The sequence below is a fragment of the Neopsephotus bourkii genome, unplaced genomic scaffold (assembly GCF_033783945.1).
Source record: "Neopsephotus bourkii isolate Nb327-2 ecotype Australia unplaced genomic scaffold, CSIRO-AGI_Nbou_v1 NB_74, whole genome shotgun sequence".
Classification (NCBI taxonomy): Eukaryota; Metazoa; Chordata; class Aves; order Psittaciformes; family Psittacidae; genus Neopsephotus; species Neopsephotus bourkii.
Window position 1 is genome coordinate 1,559,344 of NW_026900591.1, and position 21,231 is coordinate 1,580,574.

Sequence of the window (21,231 nt, forward strand, 5' to 3'; positions counted from 1 at the left end):
ATTTCAGCAAGTCTGAAAGCCTGTAGCAGTGGTTGCCACCAAAATACCAGCACAGTGAATTGTCCCTGTAAACAGCTGGATCATTAATTAGTGGAGACAAAAAAAAAAAAAAAAAACGCAACCAAAAACAAAAGAATCCCAAACAAAACAAAACAAAAAAACCCAAAACCAAATAATTTACCAATGCCTATCAGATAAAAAGTAAACTCTCGAGAAACAAACTTCCACCTTGTGAGTCTGTTTATTGCCATCAGCAGTTATTTCAGAGCACAAATGAGATCTGATGGCTCCTACAGTAAAAAAAAAAAAAAAAAAAAAAATCAGAAAAGAAAAAAGGGAAAAAGCACACTGAAAAAGTCTGCTCACCTACAGTAGAAGCTCGTACCCCCCTCCTGCCCTTGTCCCCCGGGCGGCTCATAGAAGAGGGGCCGGGGCCGCCCCGCCGCGCGGAGCGCTGCAGGGGGGCGGAAGAGATGCAGCCCCACTGCGCCGAGCATCTCCGCCTCGGGTCTCGCCCAGGCTGTTCATCAAAAAAGGGAGAGGGGGAGGACAAAAAGCGCAGCGGGGAGAGGACCATGTCGGGTGGAAAGGGGGGAGCCGTGCCCCCCACCCCGCCGCGCCCACCTCCCCGGAAACCGGACGCGGGGGACCGGCGGGGCGGCCCCCCGGGAGCCGGGCTCGTTCACCGGGCTGGGGGGAGGCGGGAAAGCAGAAAACACCCAGGACTAGCCAACCTGCCACCGCTCGGCCAGGCCCCCAGCAAGCCAACCCCGGCCCCGCCTGATGGAGACCACGTCGTTGCGGGCCGGCACCCACCGGGCCCCGCGGAGCAAAGCTGGGATGGGAGGGAAAGGCGACAGGAGGCGGAAAAAAAAAAGGCAAAGAAAAGAAACAGCCCTTACTCTCCTTCCCCCCTAGCTACGGTCATGCACAACAGCCTACAGCTACCGCTCCTCCGCCGGCGAGGGTGACAACACGGCATCTCCAGCGTTCCTTCTACAGACACTAATAGCGATACGAGTTTCTATCAGTTCCAGCTGATTTATTAAAATTGTCAAGATACAGACTTTCAGCATTAAAAAAAAAAAAAAACAGGCTATGATGTTGACAGTGCACAAGTCTGCTTTTGCCATCATTTGCTACAAAATATGTAGATGGTCTGTACTTTAGATTATATTGCACAACATGAGAAACTTTTAACTATGTGCCTTTTTTCTTTTCTTTCTTTTTTTTTTTTTTTTTTGCTAAAATCGAGAATCCAGTTTCATACCTTCCATCTGGGGCCCCATCCACATATCACAGCGTATGAGATACATAAAGTCCTACTATAGTACAGTACATATACAATCTTTTAAACTAAGATAACAGCTCTGAGGTCTATATCACCATTTTCAATAAATCTTTACCTACAAATATTGAACAAATCTGAACTATAGCTGTACAAAAAAAGTGTTTGTTTCTTTTTTTCTTTTTAAAACCACAAGGCCTTTAGATGCAAGGATTATTTTTTTTAATTTTAATCCTTTTAAAACCAGGACGTAACGTACCAACAAACTTGCATGCTAAAAACAGAGAAAAAAAAAAAAAAGAAAATAAAAGGGAAGAAGTGCCTGAAAAGTCTTACTGAAAAAACACAGCAAGAATGTTCCCTTTTCACTGTACAAAAATACGCCTGAAAATATATTAATTTTTAAAAAAGACTGAGGTCTGTTATGTATCAAAAATGTTTCAATACCTTTTTGTACTGAGGTCTAGGCTGTCTGGTATTCAATCAAGGAGGTATAAGGGAACAAGTTACAAAAAAAAAAAGTTGGCAAGTAGAAATCACATTTGTAAAACCATAAACAATTTGATCTGAAAAGTAAACTCTGATCTTAAGTCAGTTCAGTTATTTGTAAGCGTTTGTACAGTCTGCATTTTTTCAAGCTCCCTGCAGCTTTGTAAGAATCGGATGCATAGAAGACATCAGTTTTCTCCCTCCAAAAAAAGTAGCAATGGTCCCTTTCGGAAAAATAATAATAAAAAAAATAGAACAGTTCTTCAAGATCTCTCACGGGAAAAAAAAAATTAAAAAATCCACAAACCCCCTTGAGTAACAGTTGTGCTGCCACAAGACTTCTTTGCAGACCATCTTCCAGACTTCAATCAGAGACCGACAAGCTTCAAACAGCGCCTTCTGCATCATTTTTTCCCCCAGTCCCATTTGCCTTTGCTGTTGTTGTTGTGATCACCAAATGTAATAAAAAAAAAAGTAAAAATAAAAAAAGTAAAAATAAAAAAAAATAAAATCACAACTCCCGGGCTCGGAACTAACTTCAAGATTTTTTAAAGAAAACAAGACTTTTTTTTTTTTTTTAATTATCATCATCAGCATCATCATCGTATCATCATAGCCGGCGTCGCGCAGCTCCGGCTCCTCCGCTCCTCGCCGCCGCTCAGTACGTGAACACCAGGTCGGAGAAGTTCGCCTCCAGCCAGTCACCCGCGATCATTTCGCTCAGCTCCGGGGTGCAGTAGTCGGGGAACTCGAAGTGGGAGCCGAGGCTGCCCTCGCTGAAGGAGTCCAGGTCCTTGTCCACCAGCGAGAGCGAAAGGTTCCCGCCGGCGGCACCCGCTCCCAGCTCGGCGGCGGCGTGGCCGTGCTGAGAGAAGTTGAGGCTGAGGTCGAAGAGCAGGTCGTCCGCCTCCTCGCTACCGGCCGACGAGGTGGAGATGGACCGGGAGGAGGCCGGGGAGAGACCGGGCGGCTGCTGCGGCGGCTGCGGGCCCTGCTTGGTGATGTTCTTGAAGCTGTAGTAGAGTCTGCTGCCGCCGCCCGCAGCCGCGGCGCCGCTCCGCACCTCCTCGTAGAGACTGGCCCCCTCGGTGGACTCCGCCGAGGAGCTCAAGGTGGGACTCGCCGGCACTTTGGCCACGTTGTATCGCCGCAGCTGCTGCGGCCCCGGTTCCTCGTCCTCCTCGTCATCCTCCGCCTCCTGCTTGATTCGCAGCTGCAGCTCGTCTTCGTCCTCCTCCTCCTCATCCTCCTCGTCCATGAAGACGCACTTGACCGTCTTGCTGCTCACTTTGAGGGTGCCGAAGACGTACTCGTCCCCCGCGTAGTCCCCGTGGTGGGCGGCTTTGGCTCCCGGCTTGGGGGGCGAGGAGGCGGAGGAGGCTTTCAGCTTGCTACACTTCTTGCTGGAGCTCTTGGCGCTTTTGCTGCCGCCGCTGCTGGTCGGTGCGTTTTTCTCCGGACTTTGGCTGGCATTGGGCTTGGCCGACGGGTCCATTTTGGGCTTTTTCCTGGGCCGGTATTTGTAGTCGGGGTAATCGGCCATGTGCTTGAGCCGCAGCCTCTCCGCCTCCCGAATGAACGGGATCTTCTCGCTGTCCTTCAGCATTTTCCACCGCTTGCCCAGACGCTTGGAGATCTCCGCGTTGTGCATGTCCGGGGACTGCTCCATGATTTTTCTCCTCTCGATCTTAGACCACACCATGAACGCGTTCATCGGTCTTTTTATGTGCCCCGACGCCGTTTTGCACCAGTCCGGATCGCTCTCGTCCAAAGCGACAGGGCTGCAAGCCATGAACTCTCCCTCTTCTGTGTCCATTGCTTCCCGGGGCAGGTTGCTCTCCGCCTCCGTACTCTCCGCTTGCTGCACCATGGTGGGCTCTCACCGAGGCGCCGCTCTTCCCGCCGCCACGCTCCGAGCCAACAAAGCCGCTGAACCACCGCCCCCTTCAGCCGCCGCACCTTGCCCCTGCGGCGCGCCGAGCCGAGCCGGGCCGGGCCAGGCCGAGCCTCCGCCGTGCTGCGAGGCGCAGCCCGAGGGGGGACTGGCGGGCGGGCGCGCTGCTGCCCACAGCCCCGCGGCCGGGCCGGGCTCGTGCAGCTCGGCTCTGCCCCTGCACCCGGCCTCGCGCCGCCCGCCCTGCCGCGCGCGCTCCCCCTTCTGCGAAACTCGCGGCTCCTGGCCCAACTAGTTATCAGCGTTTCATATGGGTGACATCACTCCCGCCGCCGGCCAATGGCGCCGCGCAGCCCCGCCCACCGCCCAGCCCACAGCCTTTATCACCACCACCACCACCGCCCCCTCCCGCGCCCGCCTCATGCTGACACACCCCCTGCTCGGGGGGCGGCTGATGATCATGCTGGCAGTGGCTCTTCCCTCTGCCCGGGAGACTGCAGCGGTACCGCCGCGGGGGGCTTCTCTCTCCAGTCTCCGCCGCGGGCTGCAGCTGGGTGCGGAGATGAGCGGGGTGACGGCAGCGGCTTCTCCGTGGCTCTCTCTCTTCATGAGGCCGCAGAGCCCCGCGCGGGTCAGGGAGGCGAGCGGTAGGGGGCGCTGGCGCTCCGCGGCCACCTCAGCTGCAGCGCGACAGCTCCTCCGGCGGGAGCAGGGCCGGCTGGTCAGTGCTGGTGCTGTTTTCGCCCTCGCTTGTCTGCCTGCCGGACTGGGCTCTTTCGCCTTTCATTGTTTCTTCGCCGCTGCAGTGCAGGACGGTCCTCACCGCGGTGGAGAGCCGGCCTCGCCTCAGCTGCGGTGGTCGGCGGCGCGGGTCCGCGTATGGCCGCTTTCCCCTCCGCAGTGTCGCCGGAGCCGTGGACCTCTGGAGGAACGCGGCGGGCACCTCGGTTTCGTGCCTTCACGGGCCCCCCAGGGCTTGTTTCGGTGGCATGTCGTTAATGAGCGGGGCCACAGAGCAGGGCCTGGAGCGCTCTTGCTGCGAGGGAATCCGGTTGCCTGCGGATACGGACGGTACCTTGGGGTCTGGTCTAGTGGACGGCCGTGCCCGCTGCTCCTTCAGGCCAGCACAGGCAGTCTGCCTGCGGCGGTGGGCAGGTCCCTCTGCTCGCCAGGACTTAAGCCGAAGAAGGGAGGTCATCTCACCCACCTGCAGGCGCTTCCCGCGTGGTGTAGGCTGAGGATAAAGGCAGTTTCTTCGAAGTAGGGAGTGAAAGCTCACAGGCAGCGTCTAACAGTGCTGATTTTTGTTTGTTTGTTTTCCAGAAGGTATCCAGTTATTCAGCAGTGTCGAGATCGTTGCAGAATGCCCGCAGCAGATCCTGTTGTTCCAGATAATCCCATGTTTGTCTTCATCGAATAATTTATGAAATCCAAAGATGACTGTGTACTCATCCGTGGTCATTTTGTGCTGAAAATATATTCACATACTGTTTTGTGGGTCTTTTTCCGTTTTTCTGGCTACCATTTACAGTTATTAGCAAGGCAAAAGTTTAATAAGTTTTCTGATGGTTGCTGGCTGGCTGGAGACATGCGAGACAGTGGGAGGGATGAGTCCTGGCACAGCGTTTCCACTGTCAGAGTGCATCCTATTGAACTGGTGCTAGTGGAGCAGCAGGTCCCCTAGTACATCATCCTCTAATTAGCACAGTCGTTCATTTTCCTCAGACCACAGCAAAATTACTGTATTTGGATGATGTGACTATGATATCACAGGGCTGCAGAGTGGCTAGTGCTGTTACAGGAACCGAAAAGCAGTCACTCACCTCTTTTAGCTTTATGGATACATTGGGGTTACTGGGTCTCAGCTGGGCTTGTTAGGATTCAGGAAGAGTTTGAAGGGGTAGCCAGAAGGCAGATACATAGTGTCACCTTGCTTCCCTAGCTGACCCCAGCTGGGTGTACAGAGTAGAGGTAAGGAAAAGGCATAGCTTAAGAAGGTTAACTTCATTGTAAAGACAGATTTTGAAAAATACCACTCTGCCTCTCCATGAGTGTAGAGGTTTTTTTTTCCTCCCACCTTTCTGTCTTGTGATGCAATCTCCTGGTGGTACAATCTAGCCCCATAATAATGCTTATCCTTAGAGATGGGGTGAAATGGAAAGTTGCCTGACAAGGTACTCGACCTGTCATAAAACACTAGCGTTTAGAGAAACCACATGAGAAGAGGGTGCAGGCAGTGCCTTCAGGAGTGCCTGAGTTCATGCCTTAGTTGTGGGCTCTCTGAGGAGTGCTATCTGCAGGGCAGGACATTCCTTCCAAAAGGGCTGTGAATTTGGCACTTTCCATCCATAAGGAAGTGCTCAGATTGGGCACTCTGTACAGCCATCTTTGTCTCCAAGGTTTTCAGAAAGGATCATTTTTTTGGTAATGATAGTGTGGACAGGAGTCTTAGGAGACGCATAAGCTTGCTGCCTCCAGAGAAGTCAGCTTTATTGCTGTTGGACTCCTTTTACCAAATTGATGCCAAGATACCAAGTGTCTCAGTTAATCCTATTCCTTAGCATTATTCTGTAAATATCAGTGTTCCAATAAAATAAAAAAAATAAAAAAAATAAAGCCCCTGTGAGAAATTCTGGTGTTTTCCCATGCTTTTTGCATCCAGATAGAAACAATGCTGTAGGTTTACAAAATGAAATATACCAAAGTGTTTTAATTTGTTGTCAGTGTTTCAAATTTTAGGGGAGATTTTATTGTCATACAAACGTATAAAATTCATGATGATGAAAATTGAGTTTTCTATTAAACAAAACCAAAGAATTTTCATAAAGTACTGATATTTTGACGAATCATCATTTTCAAAGACCCATGAACTATTTTGGAAACTTTTTGGTCAATTGAAATGGAAACCATATAATCAATATCAACAAGGCATTCTGATGACTAAGACTGTATCCACCAGGGTGACAGTCTCACATTTCAACACATTAAGATCAGGAGACGACATTTTTAATGAAGCTTTAGCATAGATTGAAGTCACTACCATTAAAACATACTTAATCTGGGATATTTCTTCCCTTTCATATTTGTCCCTGTGCATAAGCTTGCTAATACTGTGTGCATTGCGTAACTTTCATAAATCCCATTTTTCTATTTTTGTGGCATAACTCATTTTTCTGAAGTGTCTTGGCGAGGTTTCAATTTTTCCTCAAAGTGATCTTTTAAATATAAACAACATTACTGTTTTCTCATGCTTGTTATTGTTATGTTCTGGTTGGTGTTTGTTTTGTTTTGAAGGGTAGTGCTAGGAGGACAATGAAGCTGAAAACTGATAAATAATAGCCACACTCAGGAAAAAAAGTCTTGAAAAAAATTGTCTTTAGGAATCTGATTAAAACATGTACGTGAATAAGTAGATATTACCATTAAAATGAAATAATTTACTGTTTTAAAAGCAGCTCAATAATTGTGTGCATGTGTGTATATTTGTATTAGAGTACAGCAGTTAAAGCTAACACCCCACTACTTGTTTTTTTGAAATTCAAATGCATAATCATCTTTGCATTATCTAGGTCAATGAAAGGCTGGGCTACCCCAGAAAGCAGGAGAAAATAGAATTCATGAGAGAGCTTAATGCTTGCCCCCTTGCATAGAGGCTGTTTTTACTGATCTGCATCTGCACTGGACTTCCTAGTGTTCTGGTTTGGGTGTTATATGTTATACTGAGTGCAGTGCAGCATGAATATATAATGCTGGTGAAAGCACTGAGGCATCTGAGTCAAGAAGCTGGTGAGATGCATCCAAAGGTCTGAAGCTGGCCAGCAGAAAATGCTTCATGTAGGAATATAGGCCCCCTGAATGTGGCCCTGTGTGTTTGTACCTACCCCATCTGTGCTGAAAAAGGTGAACCATCTTCTGAAGAGACTGAACTAATGGAAGATAAAAATGAAATCTGTGCAAAACAGTTTATTGTTAAAGAAACAGTGGTTTAGAAAAAGTGAAGGTTATTCCACCTCTTTAGAGTGCCTGTTCTCTGTGTTACATGTAAGTAATCTGAAAGCCAAGATTTTTACTGTTCTAACTCTGAAGAGAAATAGTGAAGTAAGTGCAGTGTTCTTTTGGTTATTTATTTAATGCCTGTTCTGATTTGCTCTGCAAATTTTTGTCTGGAGAGCCCAAACTGACTTTGCATGGAGAACGTGTGGGAAAACTGGTGTTACGCACCTTCTGCAAGGTGTGGGAAGTGGTTTCAATCACAGGCTGTAGATTCAAAATGGATGGAGAAAGAATTACAGTGTCAAGAGAGCTTTGTCTTAATGGAAAACATATGATGAATTCTGAATGGAGGGGTCACACCTGAGGTTAGATCACAGACACATTTCCTAGTGATCTTTTCTGGAAAAAAAAAAAACACCATAAAATTCCTTGAATCTTGCATTCATGAGGTAAAAATAAGTTGTGCTTTTACATTGTGCTAGCTAATGCTGTGTAACGTAGTAAAAAGGCACACCAGCTGTGCAATTTAAGATTTGGTGAATCTACCTTTCCCATGAGTTTTTATCTTAAGATGCTAATTCACATGAACAATTCAACTTCCTTGTCATCGCTAGGAAAATGACAACCTCTCCTGTCTTTTCATCTCCTGTATGCTAGCTGTCCCATGCTCTTGGGAGTTGAGGTTGCGTAAGACTGTGGTTTCCACAACCTTCGGGTATGTAGGTACCCGAAGCTGACACACTTAACAACCGAATTCTGAATTGAGGGGTGAAGTGCACTCATTTAACTGAAATAGAGTAATCATTCAGGAGGACAGACTAGTTTAAACAAAATCCAGAAAAACTGGATTTGCATCCAATTTTAAACTAACTGTAAACAAAAGTATCCAGAGGTACTTAACTTTGATTTGTGTGCTGAAGTCTTTGTTTTGCCAGAAGCGTGTGCACTAGATACAGTTATGGTGAGACCAGTGTGGGAGGTGGTTTGCTGGATGCGTAGCATCTTTCCAGGCAGTGTGCCCTCTGTTGCTGGAGGGGTTACAGGAGTGTCCTGCTGGAGCCCAGAGGAGATGTCAGAGGGAGCAGGAGCAGCTCTTCCTAGCCCACCTCCTGCCAGAACTGAGTATTCAACTGACTCATTGTCTAGTGCAAAACTGTATTCTTAGTCATATAGCAAATATTTGACAGAAGTGCTGCCTTTGAACTGCTTGCTGCCTATAGGTAGCTCTAGAAACATCATTTGACCATTGTTTATAAAAACATGATCTGCAAAGAAATTTTGAGACAGAGATTGTGTACACTGAAAAAAATCCAGGAGTTAAAAACAGAGCAGAAAGTAACCTTTTTCCTGCAGCTCTGTTGTATGTCTAAGTCTACCATCCTGGAGCGTGTTGTTGCACCACCATCCTCCCCTTAGACAGCACTGTCTCAATGGGATAAATACGGATGGTCCATTTCCTCTCAGCCAGGCACACTGAACTTACACAAGGAGATGGTTTAAGTTACCAATTCATATCACTTGCAAAATGCAACTTACTAAAAAAAAATTTTGAATGTGTTCATTGAGTATCATGTACACTGCAAAAACATTTTATGTTCTAAGAAACAGGATAAAAAATAGTTTTGGGATATTCCATGTACATTGCAACCCTCTCAGAGTTTTTGATTGCAAGACAGAGCACTTTCTCCTTCCTAGCTATGAGACTAAAACCTGATTCTGCAAGTTGGATGAGGCCCCTTCCATCCCACAGATCCCTGTAGTACTAGTAGTTCTGTTTGGCTGATAATTTTCTCAGCCACTTGTGTGTAACCCTATTGATTTGAACGTCTGCCCCCAGCAACACCTGTGCAAATTCACGGATGGCACTGGGATTGCACAGATGCCATGGAGGGCATATTCTGGCATACAGGACATTTATTACTGGTGGTGATGCATGAGATGGAAGGGATCCAGGGCTCAGGCTGAGTTTGTGCAGCTGGCAGTTAGAAATTTGCTTGCAAACTGAGTTCATTGGATAGGAAAATCAGTGTGATAATGAATCCAGAACCCTCATTTTTATCAAATCACTTTTCAGGGCAGGAGAACAATTTAAAAGAGATGTGTCTTTTAATAAAAGCATCTGAAAATTGTACTTGAAAAAAAGCAAAGGGAATTCCACAAGAGATTATATTGTGGTTATTTTTATTAGAGATTATTGTTGCTAAGCTTGTTTAAATGGAAATGTTTACATGTTTCTACTAAAAACTTGAAGCATGCAAATTCAGTGAGTGAATTTAACACAATATTATAATTTATCTTTGTTTTAATTAAATATTAAATTAATGGTAGCCAATTACATGAAATTAAAAATAAATCAATTATTTTTAACAGTTTTTATTTTGATTGATATGAGCTCTCCACAAAATTCAAAATAATTCAAAGTAACAGAGTATATTCATAACACTGTACATTGTTAGCTTATAGACATTGAAATACGTAGTGTTTTAGCAGGTTTCTTAGGAAAAACTGTTGTACCTTGAGCAAATTATAGACCTTTTTCTGGTTAAATTGCAGCACTAGTTTGTGTAATGTGGGTAATTTGATGTTGTAAAGTATTGGGTAGTCTTTTAGGGCACACAGGTTTCACTGTATAATATTTCACACTCGTATGTATGCCAGTTAGCCTGCTTAGGTGAAGACTATTTACGACTCATACAGGATTTGTTACATTATGTACACTTAATTTATGCAATATGTTTTAAGCTTCTCTTTATCATGATAATCATAGTTATTGCATTGGATTTGCTTATTATTTTTAGGGGGAGAAGGGAAGTCTATTTAGTCCAGAAGACTTTTTAAAACATGAAAATTTAACAATAACATGACCAAAATTCATAACTGCATGCATTAGACATCACACCGATATACCTGTTAGATATAAAGCATGGTCACAGCTGAATAGATGCAGACACACAAATTTATCATTTACCTTTTCCTTCCTCATAAAGAATAGTAGAGGGTTGCAGCTGGCCTTACCCTCACAGAAATAACATTATAAATAAATAAATAAATAGCATTTGAACCTCTAAAATGTACACAGGGTATTTGGCTCCAGTGCCTTGAAGGAGGTAGTAACATGACCTGCAGGAGAGACACTTAGCAAGTCTTATGTCCCATGTGTTCACCTGATTATAACTGCTATTATAGAGCAAGTGAAAAGCCACTCTGCAGCATTTGCCTGAAAGATTTTTAATTTACAGGACTCATGCAGTGAGCAGGATTCCGCAAAATTCTGAAGGGGTTTTGCTAAGAAGGGCCTTGCCCTGCCTGCCACATAGTCCTATGTCATTTCCTAATCACAAAATTGAAGATAGCTGAGGGCATGGCCATTATGTGTTAAGTTAGGAGTCACCCACCAGGGAACAACTCTGAGGACTGACTCAGCAGTGCTTTGTCATCTGTGAGCTGTGAAAGCACTGTGTGTGACGTGTGGAGCCCAAGCTGATGAGCTCAGTGGTGTGCTTGCTTGCTTTGTGCAAGGTAATCTCCTTCCTAGATAGCTGCAAAGCTTTAGAGTTTAGGCAGGAGCTACTTGTAGAATCATAGAATCATAGAATAGTTAGGGTTGGAAAGGACCTTAAGATCATCAAGTTCCAACCCCCCTGCCATGGGCAGGGACACCTCGCTCTAAACCGTATCACCCAAGGCTCTTTCCAACCTGGCCTTGAACACCACCAGGGATGGAGCATTCACAACTTCCCTGGGCAACCCATTCCAGTGCCTCACCACCCTAACATGAAAGAATTTCCTCCTTATATCCAATCTAAACTTCCCCTGTTTAAGTTTGAACCCATTACCCCTTGTCCTATCACTACAGTCCCTAATGAAGAGTCCCTCCCCAGCATCGTTACAGGCTCCCCCTTCAGATACTGGAAGGCTGCTATGAGGTCTCCACACAGCCTTCTCTTCTCCAGGCTGAACAGCCCCACCTTTCTCAGCCTGTCTTCATACGGGAGGTGCTCCAGTCCCCTGATCATTCTCGTGGCCCTCCTCTGGACTTGTTCCAACAGTTCCATGTCCTTTTTATGTTGAGGACACCAGAACTGTACACAGTACTCCAAGTGAGGTCTCACAAGAGAAGAGTAGAGGGGCAGGATCACCTCCTTCAACCTGCTGGTCACACTCCTTTTGATGCAGCCCAGAATACAGTTGGCTTTCTGGGCTGCAAGCGCACACTGCTGGCTCATGTTCATTTTCTCATCGACCAGCACCCCCAAGTCCTTCTCTGCAGGGCTGCTCTGAATCTCGTCTCTGCCCAACCTGTAACTGTGCCTGGGATTTCTCTGACCCAGGTGTAGGACCTTGCACTTATCATGGTTAAACTTCATGAGGTTGGCATCAGCCCACCTCACAAGCATGTCAAGGTCCCTCTGGATGGCATTCCTTCTGTTCAGCGTATCAACCGAACCACACAGCTTGGTGTCATCAGCAAACTTGCTGAGGGTGCACTCAATCCCACTGTCCATGTCAACGACAAAGATGTTAAACAAGACCGGACCCAACACCGATCCCTGAGGGACACCACTTGTTACTGGTCTCCAGCCGTACATTGAGCCATTGACCACAACTCTTTGGGTGCAGCCCTCCGCAAGTTCTTTATCCACCGAGTGGTCCATCCATCAAATTGATATCTCTCCAATTTAGAGACAAGGATGTTGTGTGGGACAGTGTCGAACACTTTACACAAATCCAGGTAGATGACATCAACTGTTTTACTGCTGTCCGTCAGTTCCATAGCCCCATCATAAAAGGACACCAAATTGGTCAGGCAGGATTTCCCCTTACTGAAGCCATGCTGGCTGTCACCCAGCACCTTGTTGTTTTTTCATGTGCCTTAGCATGCCTTCCAGGAGAATCTGCTCCAAGATTTTGCCAGGCACAGAGGTGAGAATTCCCCGGGGTTATCCATTTTCCCCTTCTTGAAAATGGGGTTTATAGTAGCTTCGAGTCAGCGCATCCACCAGGTGCCTTGGCTATGTTCCCATCTGAGCTACCTCTGCCCATATTGGCAGAGCTTGGCTTGGAAAAGCTGGGGCTGTGGGATCTCTGGGCTGCCCTAACTTCTCCCTCCAGGCAGACTTTCCTTGCTGGCAATCCTCAGCTTGGGCTTGTGCTGGCAAAATCTGAGAGAAGTGCAACAGCTGTACAGTGGAAATGGAAATTAGATCTTCATTACTGAACAAAGAAGCAAACCACATAATATTCCTATTGGTTGTATATATTTAGAGAAAAAAGGTTATATGAAGATCTTTTTAAAGCTCTTCATGTCCTTGTTTTATTATGTCCATGTAAATCTTTCTATTACTATTGTTTTAAAAGGAAATAAATTTAACAAATGTTTCATTGCCTTTTCCTTTTTCAAATGGAAAACAAACAAACCAACCTCCTAGTTATAAATAATATCAGCAGTCACAAGAAATTGTACAGTAGCTAAACAATGAAGGCACATAGAAATGCTGTTTGTCTTATTTCTACACAAAGCCCCGCTGAATTCACAGGAATTAATTAAATATGCTGAATGTGACTGGGGCTCTGGGAAAGCAACACTTCAGTTATTGCTGGTTTTAATTCTCCACTTTTATTAATTTGTTGTAAATTTGGATAATAAATAAAACTCACTATGGAACTCCAAACATATACACATATAAAAGTACATTACTAATTTCTATGAAAATCACCCTGTATTTTTTCAGTTCCTAAAAGAATATCTAGCAATATTACTAAATATTCACCAACAGTAGGTAACTGAAAAAAAAACACAACAAAACAAAACAAAAAACCCAGCATACCTTTTCCTCTAGTAACCTTTGTTTGTAGTAAAAATGAGAAACATTTACTTGCTCCACCCACTATTTCTTATTTATGAATATGTTAGGAGTTTCAGGTGCATACAAAACCCTGACAGTTCTGGTCATTTAATGATGGTGGAGAACACATTAATTTGGAAAAGACTATTCACCTTAAACCGAAACCCCAATCTGCAAAGTCCTTCTCCCTCCTCCTTCCCTTAGCCTTCCCTTTCATTGCACACTCTACACTGCGAGTCGTAACACTACCAAGATATTCAATAACATTAGAGGCTTGAAGGATTCCTGATGCTTTATTACACAATGATAAAAATATCATAATGCCTCTAACTTCATCAAATCAGGCATTTCATTACAGCATCCTGCAAGTATAGAAAACTGATTGTCTTGTGTCAGCATGGCCCGAATCCAGTTCTTGCATACAAGACATGGTTACTAATGATCTTTCTAAATCAGTTGAGACTTGATCTTATTTCTTTTCAGTTCTGCTGCACTAGGAATTTTAAGTCAGAGCAGCAAACAGAGTTTATTACAGCTTATCATATAGTTTGTTTGATAGAATGCTCAATAAATAATAAACCAGAAATTAACAATTATACTTGCAATTTGCACAGCAGCTGATATCTCATAACAAACTGACGCCTCAGATAAGGAATTATTATCTGCAATTTACAGAAGGGTGCTGCACTTTTGGGGTTCTCCCTGCACCATCAGTACTGGTCTGGGGAGCTAGAAACCTCTTCCTGATTTTTATTTTCTGCTTTACCTGCAAGAGCCTGCTATACCTGATTGGCTGTGCAACCCAGAAGAATATCTGCACTGCCAGTTAAGTAGTGTATGGAGGGAACTATTTTTTAAGTATAGACTTGCCTAAAACCTTCATTGAGGTGCAAACTTAGTCCACTATATTCCTCACCTTGCAGAGTAAATTCACTGTAAAGAATCATACCTCTTATGAATAAGCTCAACCTCTTCCACAAACCTTTTTATGTCCTTTCTACTTCACTTCCCAAACTACAAGAGAAGAAAGGGGACAGTTGACCAACTGCACACAAATTCAGAGTGCTCTCCAAGCTCTTCATCTGGCAATTTAGACATAAACAAACCAAAGTAGGAAGGAAGATCTGAGCCAATACTAAGGTAATTTACCTAAGGCTACATAATGAGCCTGGCAGAATAAGAGTAGCCCTGAAAACCTTCCCATTACAGTCCTATGGACTAGTCACCACACAGTCTTGAGACTAAATGAATAAGTAAGCAAGCTGAGAAGTCACATTTGAAAAGACAGCTTGTACAGTGCAATTGCTCCTATTTTGAGTCAGGCTAAAGATCAGAAATAGAGCCAACCCAAGGAGCAAGATATATGAAATGGAAGCACACTTTTTTTGCATGTGAACAGCTTTCTCACAAAACAGGTAATTATTTGGGAAAACCATCTACTTCTATTTTTAAGCAGGAAAAAAAAATTGTCATGTTGTTCCATTTCTCTGTTATTCTGTAATGTATTTTAGTGACTGCATACATTTCTGATTATTCAGAATTGCTTCACAGAGAGATTGAATTTACATTTTATCTAGACACCGGTCTTACCCAGAAAGATCTTTTTAATTTCAGTGCTAGTTTGAAAATCCATTATTTGGTGTTCATCATATGCTGGTTTTCATTTTCAGCAAGATTGCTGTGGCAGAAGAAATATTGGCAAACTCAATGGCTTCACTAAGTATTAGTTTTCTTGTAATATAGAAAAAGCCTTCCTAGCTTCCCTGAGCACTGAGACTGGAAAATCTGGGCCCAATTCTGGAAAATTCAGAGAGCAGTTTAGCACACTCACCTCCCTCTTGGAATCTATCTCTCTCTTACCTGTACCCCTTCGGGCTTTTGAAATGGTTAATACTAAGAATACAAAATAATTTTGTATTTAAATCTAGGATTATGAATCAACTGGAAGTGTTGGTTTGCAGCTCCTACTTCGTGTAATCTCAGTGATGAGTGATGCTTTGCCAGCATTGATCCTCATCAGGTCCTTCCACTAATGCTCAAGAGAAAGTTGCTTCAAATACAGCATTTTCTGCCTGTGATAAAGTTTAGCATTAGTTAGGTCTAGTGATCATAAGGAAAAAATAGTCCTTAATATACAGTTAAGCCATCTAGTCAAAGTCAGGTAAAGTTGTTGCTTCTCTAGCTGTAGGGAGCCCAAAATATTTATCTATGACCTCATGACTGTCTGATTCTGACTTTGGGTACAATACCTAGCACAGGGATACTTTGGTCCAGGACAGGGGTCCTTTGTTGTTCAAAGAGTGCAAATACTTGTAGTCACTGTAAATCCTGAAAGAGTATAAGGACAAAACTGGAACTGTTGATTTAAATGCTGAAAGAATATTGTGAAAGCTTCTGTTTTAGAAATGTCAGCATGAAGGCATAGATATTTCAATCTGAAAGAGATATAGCTTGTCAACTGTTCTATTCAAAAGAACCCTTTAAGCTAAATCAATGAGAAATGTGAATTTTAAGTTTATTCAGATTCTTTTCTTGAGATTTTGTCATTTGTAACAGTAATTTCTCACTGCTATTAAAAATTATGCTTTTCAGTAATATGATTTTGACAAAATCACGTTTATATGGATTTTGCTGTGGGAACTGTGTAACACTCCAGCTAGTTTCGGAGACTATGCTATTGTGTTGCTATTAGGCATTTTAATGCTGAACTGAGGAGGAAAAAGAGGGGAATCAGGAACTGATGCAAATAGCAAAGAGGGTGAGGAAAAAAGGTGCAACGTGGAAAGATGGACGGAAATGTGCAGAAATAAGAGTTGTCACATTCCACTGAAAAACTGTGAATTTTTATAACAAGATAAATCATATTGATAACATTTACTGTATTTACTGTTGTTTCTGATCACTGTGCCAAGCTTCTTGTTAGCATCAGCAAGATGATTGATGTAGGCTTCAGGGAATATGAGTAGCACACAGATAGCTGGGCCATATGTGGTAATTCCCAGGGGAATGCAGTCCTCTCTTCACACTGGGTTTGTCACTTAAAGGCTGGAAACTAAAGGAGGAAAAAAGCCCGAAAACACAGCAGTAGAGATGAGCTGCCACAAGCTGGTCCTTTCTTACCTCTGTTATTGATATAAAAGGTTTCTTAAGTGTAATTAAAAAACCTTGTTCAAAATGTGTAAAACTCATAGAGGGTCTGAGCAACAGTTACTTGCCCCTTTGCAAGCACAGGCATAAGGCCAGGTTTTACAGCATTTCACTCAATGTTGTCTTCAGGCTTAATCTGGTGGTGAAATACTTAAGCAAATAGTTACAAGAAAATGAGTTCTCAAGGCAGCTCCAATGTCACTCACATGTGCAAGATAAGGTTAGCAGTTGCTCTCCTTTTTTAAGTGAAGACATTGTGCAGCTCAGATATGAAGTTGAATTGTGAATGCTTCAGCACAGGCCATAAGTATTCATATTTACACGAAGACAAGGTACTGTTTTGAAATACATGTCTTAAAAGAAAAAGAGTCCCTTTCATATTTCCAGCCCTTCTGCTTTTCCTGGTTGTGGGCACTTGCTGACAAGGAATGAAATCTGTCATCCTCTCTTTCCAGAAATACCCCCCTACACACACTTCTCTCTGCTCTTGACAACAACAGCACAGAAGAGTGCAGCCTTAAAACAAAATTTTCTACAGTGTGTCATGCTGCTTAAATTTAATGATATTCAGGGCTAGGAGAAAAGAGCAGCTGCCCTCCAGGTGGTGTTCCATAAATGCTCCCCAGAACCTAGCAGGAAGCTGTTATAAGTTCAATTCAGTGAAGCAAATTCAATCATTTACCCCTTTGCAAATGGAGCGTAAGCAAAAAAAAAAAACAAAAAAACCAAAACACACAAACAAACAAACAAACAAAAAAACCCCCACAAAAACCCAAAACACTCACAAACACTTTTTTTTCTTTTTTTTTTTCTGCATTGGTATATTTCAGATAAGCTTAACAGGATCTTACCAACAATTCTACTTTGGAGTGCTATGGAAAAACAATAAGAAATTCCCATAAATTTCCAATATTTCCTTCACTCAGAAGTCAACAATTAGTGATTAAGAAGTTGTCTTCATAATGCTTATTTATAAACTTTAAACAGCTTTTCCAAGGAGTTAACTTTTTGTGACAAAGATAATTACTGTAGCAGTATTTGAAGATTGTTGTGGATTTTCAGTTCAGGTTATTATTTTGTTATAGACTTTACCTACAAATTAGAACTACAATAATAAGTTTTTGAGCCACAGTTCCTTTTAATATTATTACGTAAGTGCCTAAGACTCACAATTATTCTGCACAGCCACAGTTGCAATTTACAACTGGCTTTATTAATGCATCATTCAAAATTATATGCAACCCTCTTGTTACAGTAGTCTTCCTTGACTATTTGATAAATATAAGGGAATGACAGTATTTTTACCTTAAAATATTTTTGCAGGTTTGAACTTCACCTTGTAAACAACATGAAAGTGAATGTTTTTCCTCTAATTTGCTGAACATTTGGCCTGATCTTCTTTTTATCTTCAACAAATATGAAATATATTAGACAGTGATAAAAGACATTTTCTGTCCTCATGGAACTAAATAAAAATAATAAACAGCTTGGATTTGAAAATAGGAATTTGGCAAATGTTTAATACATTGTCTCTTGTGTCATTTTGAGGGGAAAAACTGGAGCTGAAATCCTGTGTTCTGGAAATGTTCTGAATTTCACAGTGCATTTTCTGTTGGTAATGTTTTAGAAAGGCTTTCACATTCATTGAATGTATATATGGAGAGGAAGCAGCTGGATTAACCTGATATCAAATTAATGATCCACTTTCAAAGAGTGATTTTAGAAAGGAAGAAGGCTTGGTTTCATATCATGAAAAAGCATTCAAGGTCTCAAAAACAGGTTTTGGAATTTTTTGAGTGGCACTGCATTAAGATGGCAAACCACAAAATCTCTAGTCCAGTTCCTGAAACTGTGTTTTCTTTATGGACTATTATGCTGTCAAAACTCTACTTTTATAAGGTGCCCAAGAATGAATTTATACAACAATAAAATTTCTAAAGAAGCCATAAATGTCTAAGGGATAAGTAATGATTGTTGTTACAAAAGTATGCATACCAGAGTATGTATTTAACCAATACGCTCACTTTCCTTCACCAAATATATAGTCACCTATTTTCATACCCCTTTTTTCATACTGCACTATTTTGCAATAACATTAACTCTGCCAGCCAAATGACCAGACACCAAATCCAAACTATCACAGGGTGTGTGCAGACTGCCAAGCTGTTGGTTGATCTCAGGTTCTTGCTCAGGCCCTGGCTTCCCCAGGTGTATCCAAAGAGAGGACCCAGCAAGCCTAGCAAAGCAGGAAGGAATGACCAGTTCAGACTGAGCTTCCCATTTGCACCATTTCAAGCCAAGTGCCTTCGCAATTCACGTCCCCATTCAGCTTGAGTTATAAAGGTGGTACAAGGTGGCAGTACTGGATGCTCTGACTTATCTGTGTAGGCTGGAGCACACACGTGCAGAGCAATCGCAGGGCTCCATCCTGCACAATGACAGAGACGTTGCAGAGACACAATGACAGAGAGATGTCGGAGGCAGGGCCACTTTCATCAGCTCTTTTTCGGCAATGCTCACCTAGGCTTGTAGTAACTTTACTGCACTTGATGGAGAAGGAGTTTAAACCCTTACTCTGAATTTCCTTATATTTTTATTTTCTTTCCAGTTTATTTCCTATTTGTGTGTCAAATACATATAAGCATACCCTACTTTTGTGTAGGTGTTTTTTAGGAAATCCCTGTGCAAAACACACAGAAAACACCAACTGATGTGAGTGCTATCCAGCCTAAAATTGCTCCTGCAGCTTCTGCATCACAGGGTTTCCCTTACCTTTATGGGTGAGAAAAGAGCCTTGTTTCTCAAAAGAATATTTCTGAGGCTGTCACAGAAATCCCAGATTCTCTAAATTAAATAGAAAATATCTCTCCAATTATCTGACAACACTAAGGACAACTCTTTGAGCATTAAAGCTATGAACTAGTAATTTTGATACAAAATTCATGATCATTGGACCAAATGCCCTTCTCTTGCAAATTGTTTTCTTAGAAGATAGACAGCATTTACAAGGAGCAAAACCAAATATTTAATAGGATCTGTACATCTTTGCTTATGAAACTAAGAAGCTATCATAACCCCTACTGAAAAATCACTGCAGTTGATTATCTGGAAAATACAATGCTTTGAGTGTTTTGAGGGTTTTTTTCCTGTGTTATCTAGAAAAACATATGCTCAAAATATGAATAGACCATGCTAGGGGTATAGGAAAGTAACTGTCTTTTGAAAAGTGATTTAAAACTCTGAAAGCTAAGCATGAAAACTAGAATTGGTCAAGCAGTATCATTTTCTGAAACAAAAATGGGATAAATGTTAGCTTTTGAGAAATTTGTGATTCAGTCAGTAAGCATTCCACTTATCTGCAATTTTTTAGTATTTGCAAACTTTATTTGCTTAGATGGCATCCCTGATTGACTTGCATAATCTTCAGAGTCTCTGTTAGGATTGACTGACCTGTTTTTATACTCCTTGACTGCGTGACTAAAGCTGCAGTTGGATGTCTGTGGGTAAAATATGCAGATTTTGTGTGTGTGAAGCATCTTTTCATTGTTTAATAGATTTTAATTGAATGTGCTTAATTTCTCTTTTTTTCCCCTCACACAAAATCATTCATTCTGCTACTCCCAGCACTGGTGCAGGATATGGAGATGGTGTATGAAAAGCGAGGGACTATGTATATCAACACGTCTATAAGCAGCTCTTTAAGCCAGTGTGCAGAGCTAAGTATGTCTCTCTCTTTTGACTTTGTGCATCCTGTGCTGGCTCGCCTCTCCTTACTTGCAGTCAAAGATCCTGACCTTCCACATCTTGATGGGTCACAGGTATCTCCTTCCATATAGGATCTGAAGGATTCTTCTAAGTCTAGCAGCTGAACCCCGTTTGTTTCCTGTGGGATTTCAACAATGAAGTTGTATTGATATAGCTCCTTTTTTTAAAATTTTCCCATATCAGTCTACTTTTTTTTCCCCACTGGTTTGTTGCTATTTGGCAGTCTAAAAAGGATTATTAAACCTATTCTATTTTCTTAGATTTTAATTCAAATGTTTTCCTGTTTTGCTCACTATTTATTAAAAAGTTGCATGAAGTCAAACGTATTTTACATTAAATAATAGTTCTGAATAATTGACATGTTAAAAATATGACACATGTTAAAAATATGACACACAAAATTCCAAGCAAAGAAATGTCATATCTTTTGCCTGAAACACAATTTCACTCCATCTTGTCTGTATTCCCTGTTGATTTAAGAAACTACTCTTATACAGAGAGTGCTTTCATTGCTCTCAACTACATTTGCTAATATTCTCTTCCTAAGGGTGAGGTCATTCAAACTGCAGACACTTGCTCTGCACGGTTTCTGTATTCCGGTGTCAGGACAAGTCAGAAACAGAGAAAAATCTCATTATGGTTGGGAAGCGAACATTGCAAAGATCTGTTTGCCTTTTGCACAATACTATTACATAATCCATTGCATCCTTTGTTGCACCTAGCAAATCAAAATGCCATTAAATGAGCTTTTGATATGTCCTTTTCCTCCCATTCTATTTAAATTGAATTTACTGAGCAGGGTGCAGATA

The 21,231-nt window shown here is 42.6% G+C and overlaps 1 protein-coding gene across 1 annotated transcript; it reads right to left on the bottom strand.

Moving 5' to 3' along the window:
* Window positions 1-1,207: 1,207 nt before the first annotated feature.
* On the bottom strand, window positions 1,208-3,775 carry SOX11 (SRY-box transcription factor 11). Its single transcript, XM_061354735.1, has one exon. The coding sequence runs from the start codon at window positions 3,645-3,647 to the stop codon at window positions 2,436-2,438; it is 1,212 nt and encodes a 403-aa protein (XP_061210719.1). The 5' UTR covers window positions 3,648-3,775; the 3' UTR covers window positions 1,208-2,435.
* Window positions 3,776-21,231: the final 17,456 nt, after the last annotated feature.

What these genes read in the sequence shown, in the direction of transcription:
- SOX11 (XM_061354735.1), bottom strand. Translation starts at nt 3,647, where the DNA reads ATGGTGCAGCAAGCGGAGAGTACGGAGGCGGAGAGCAACCTGCCCCGG.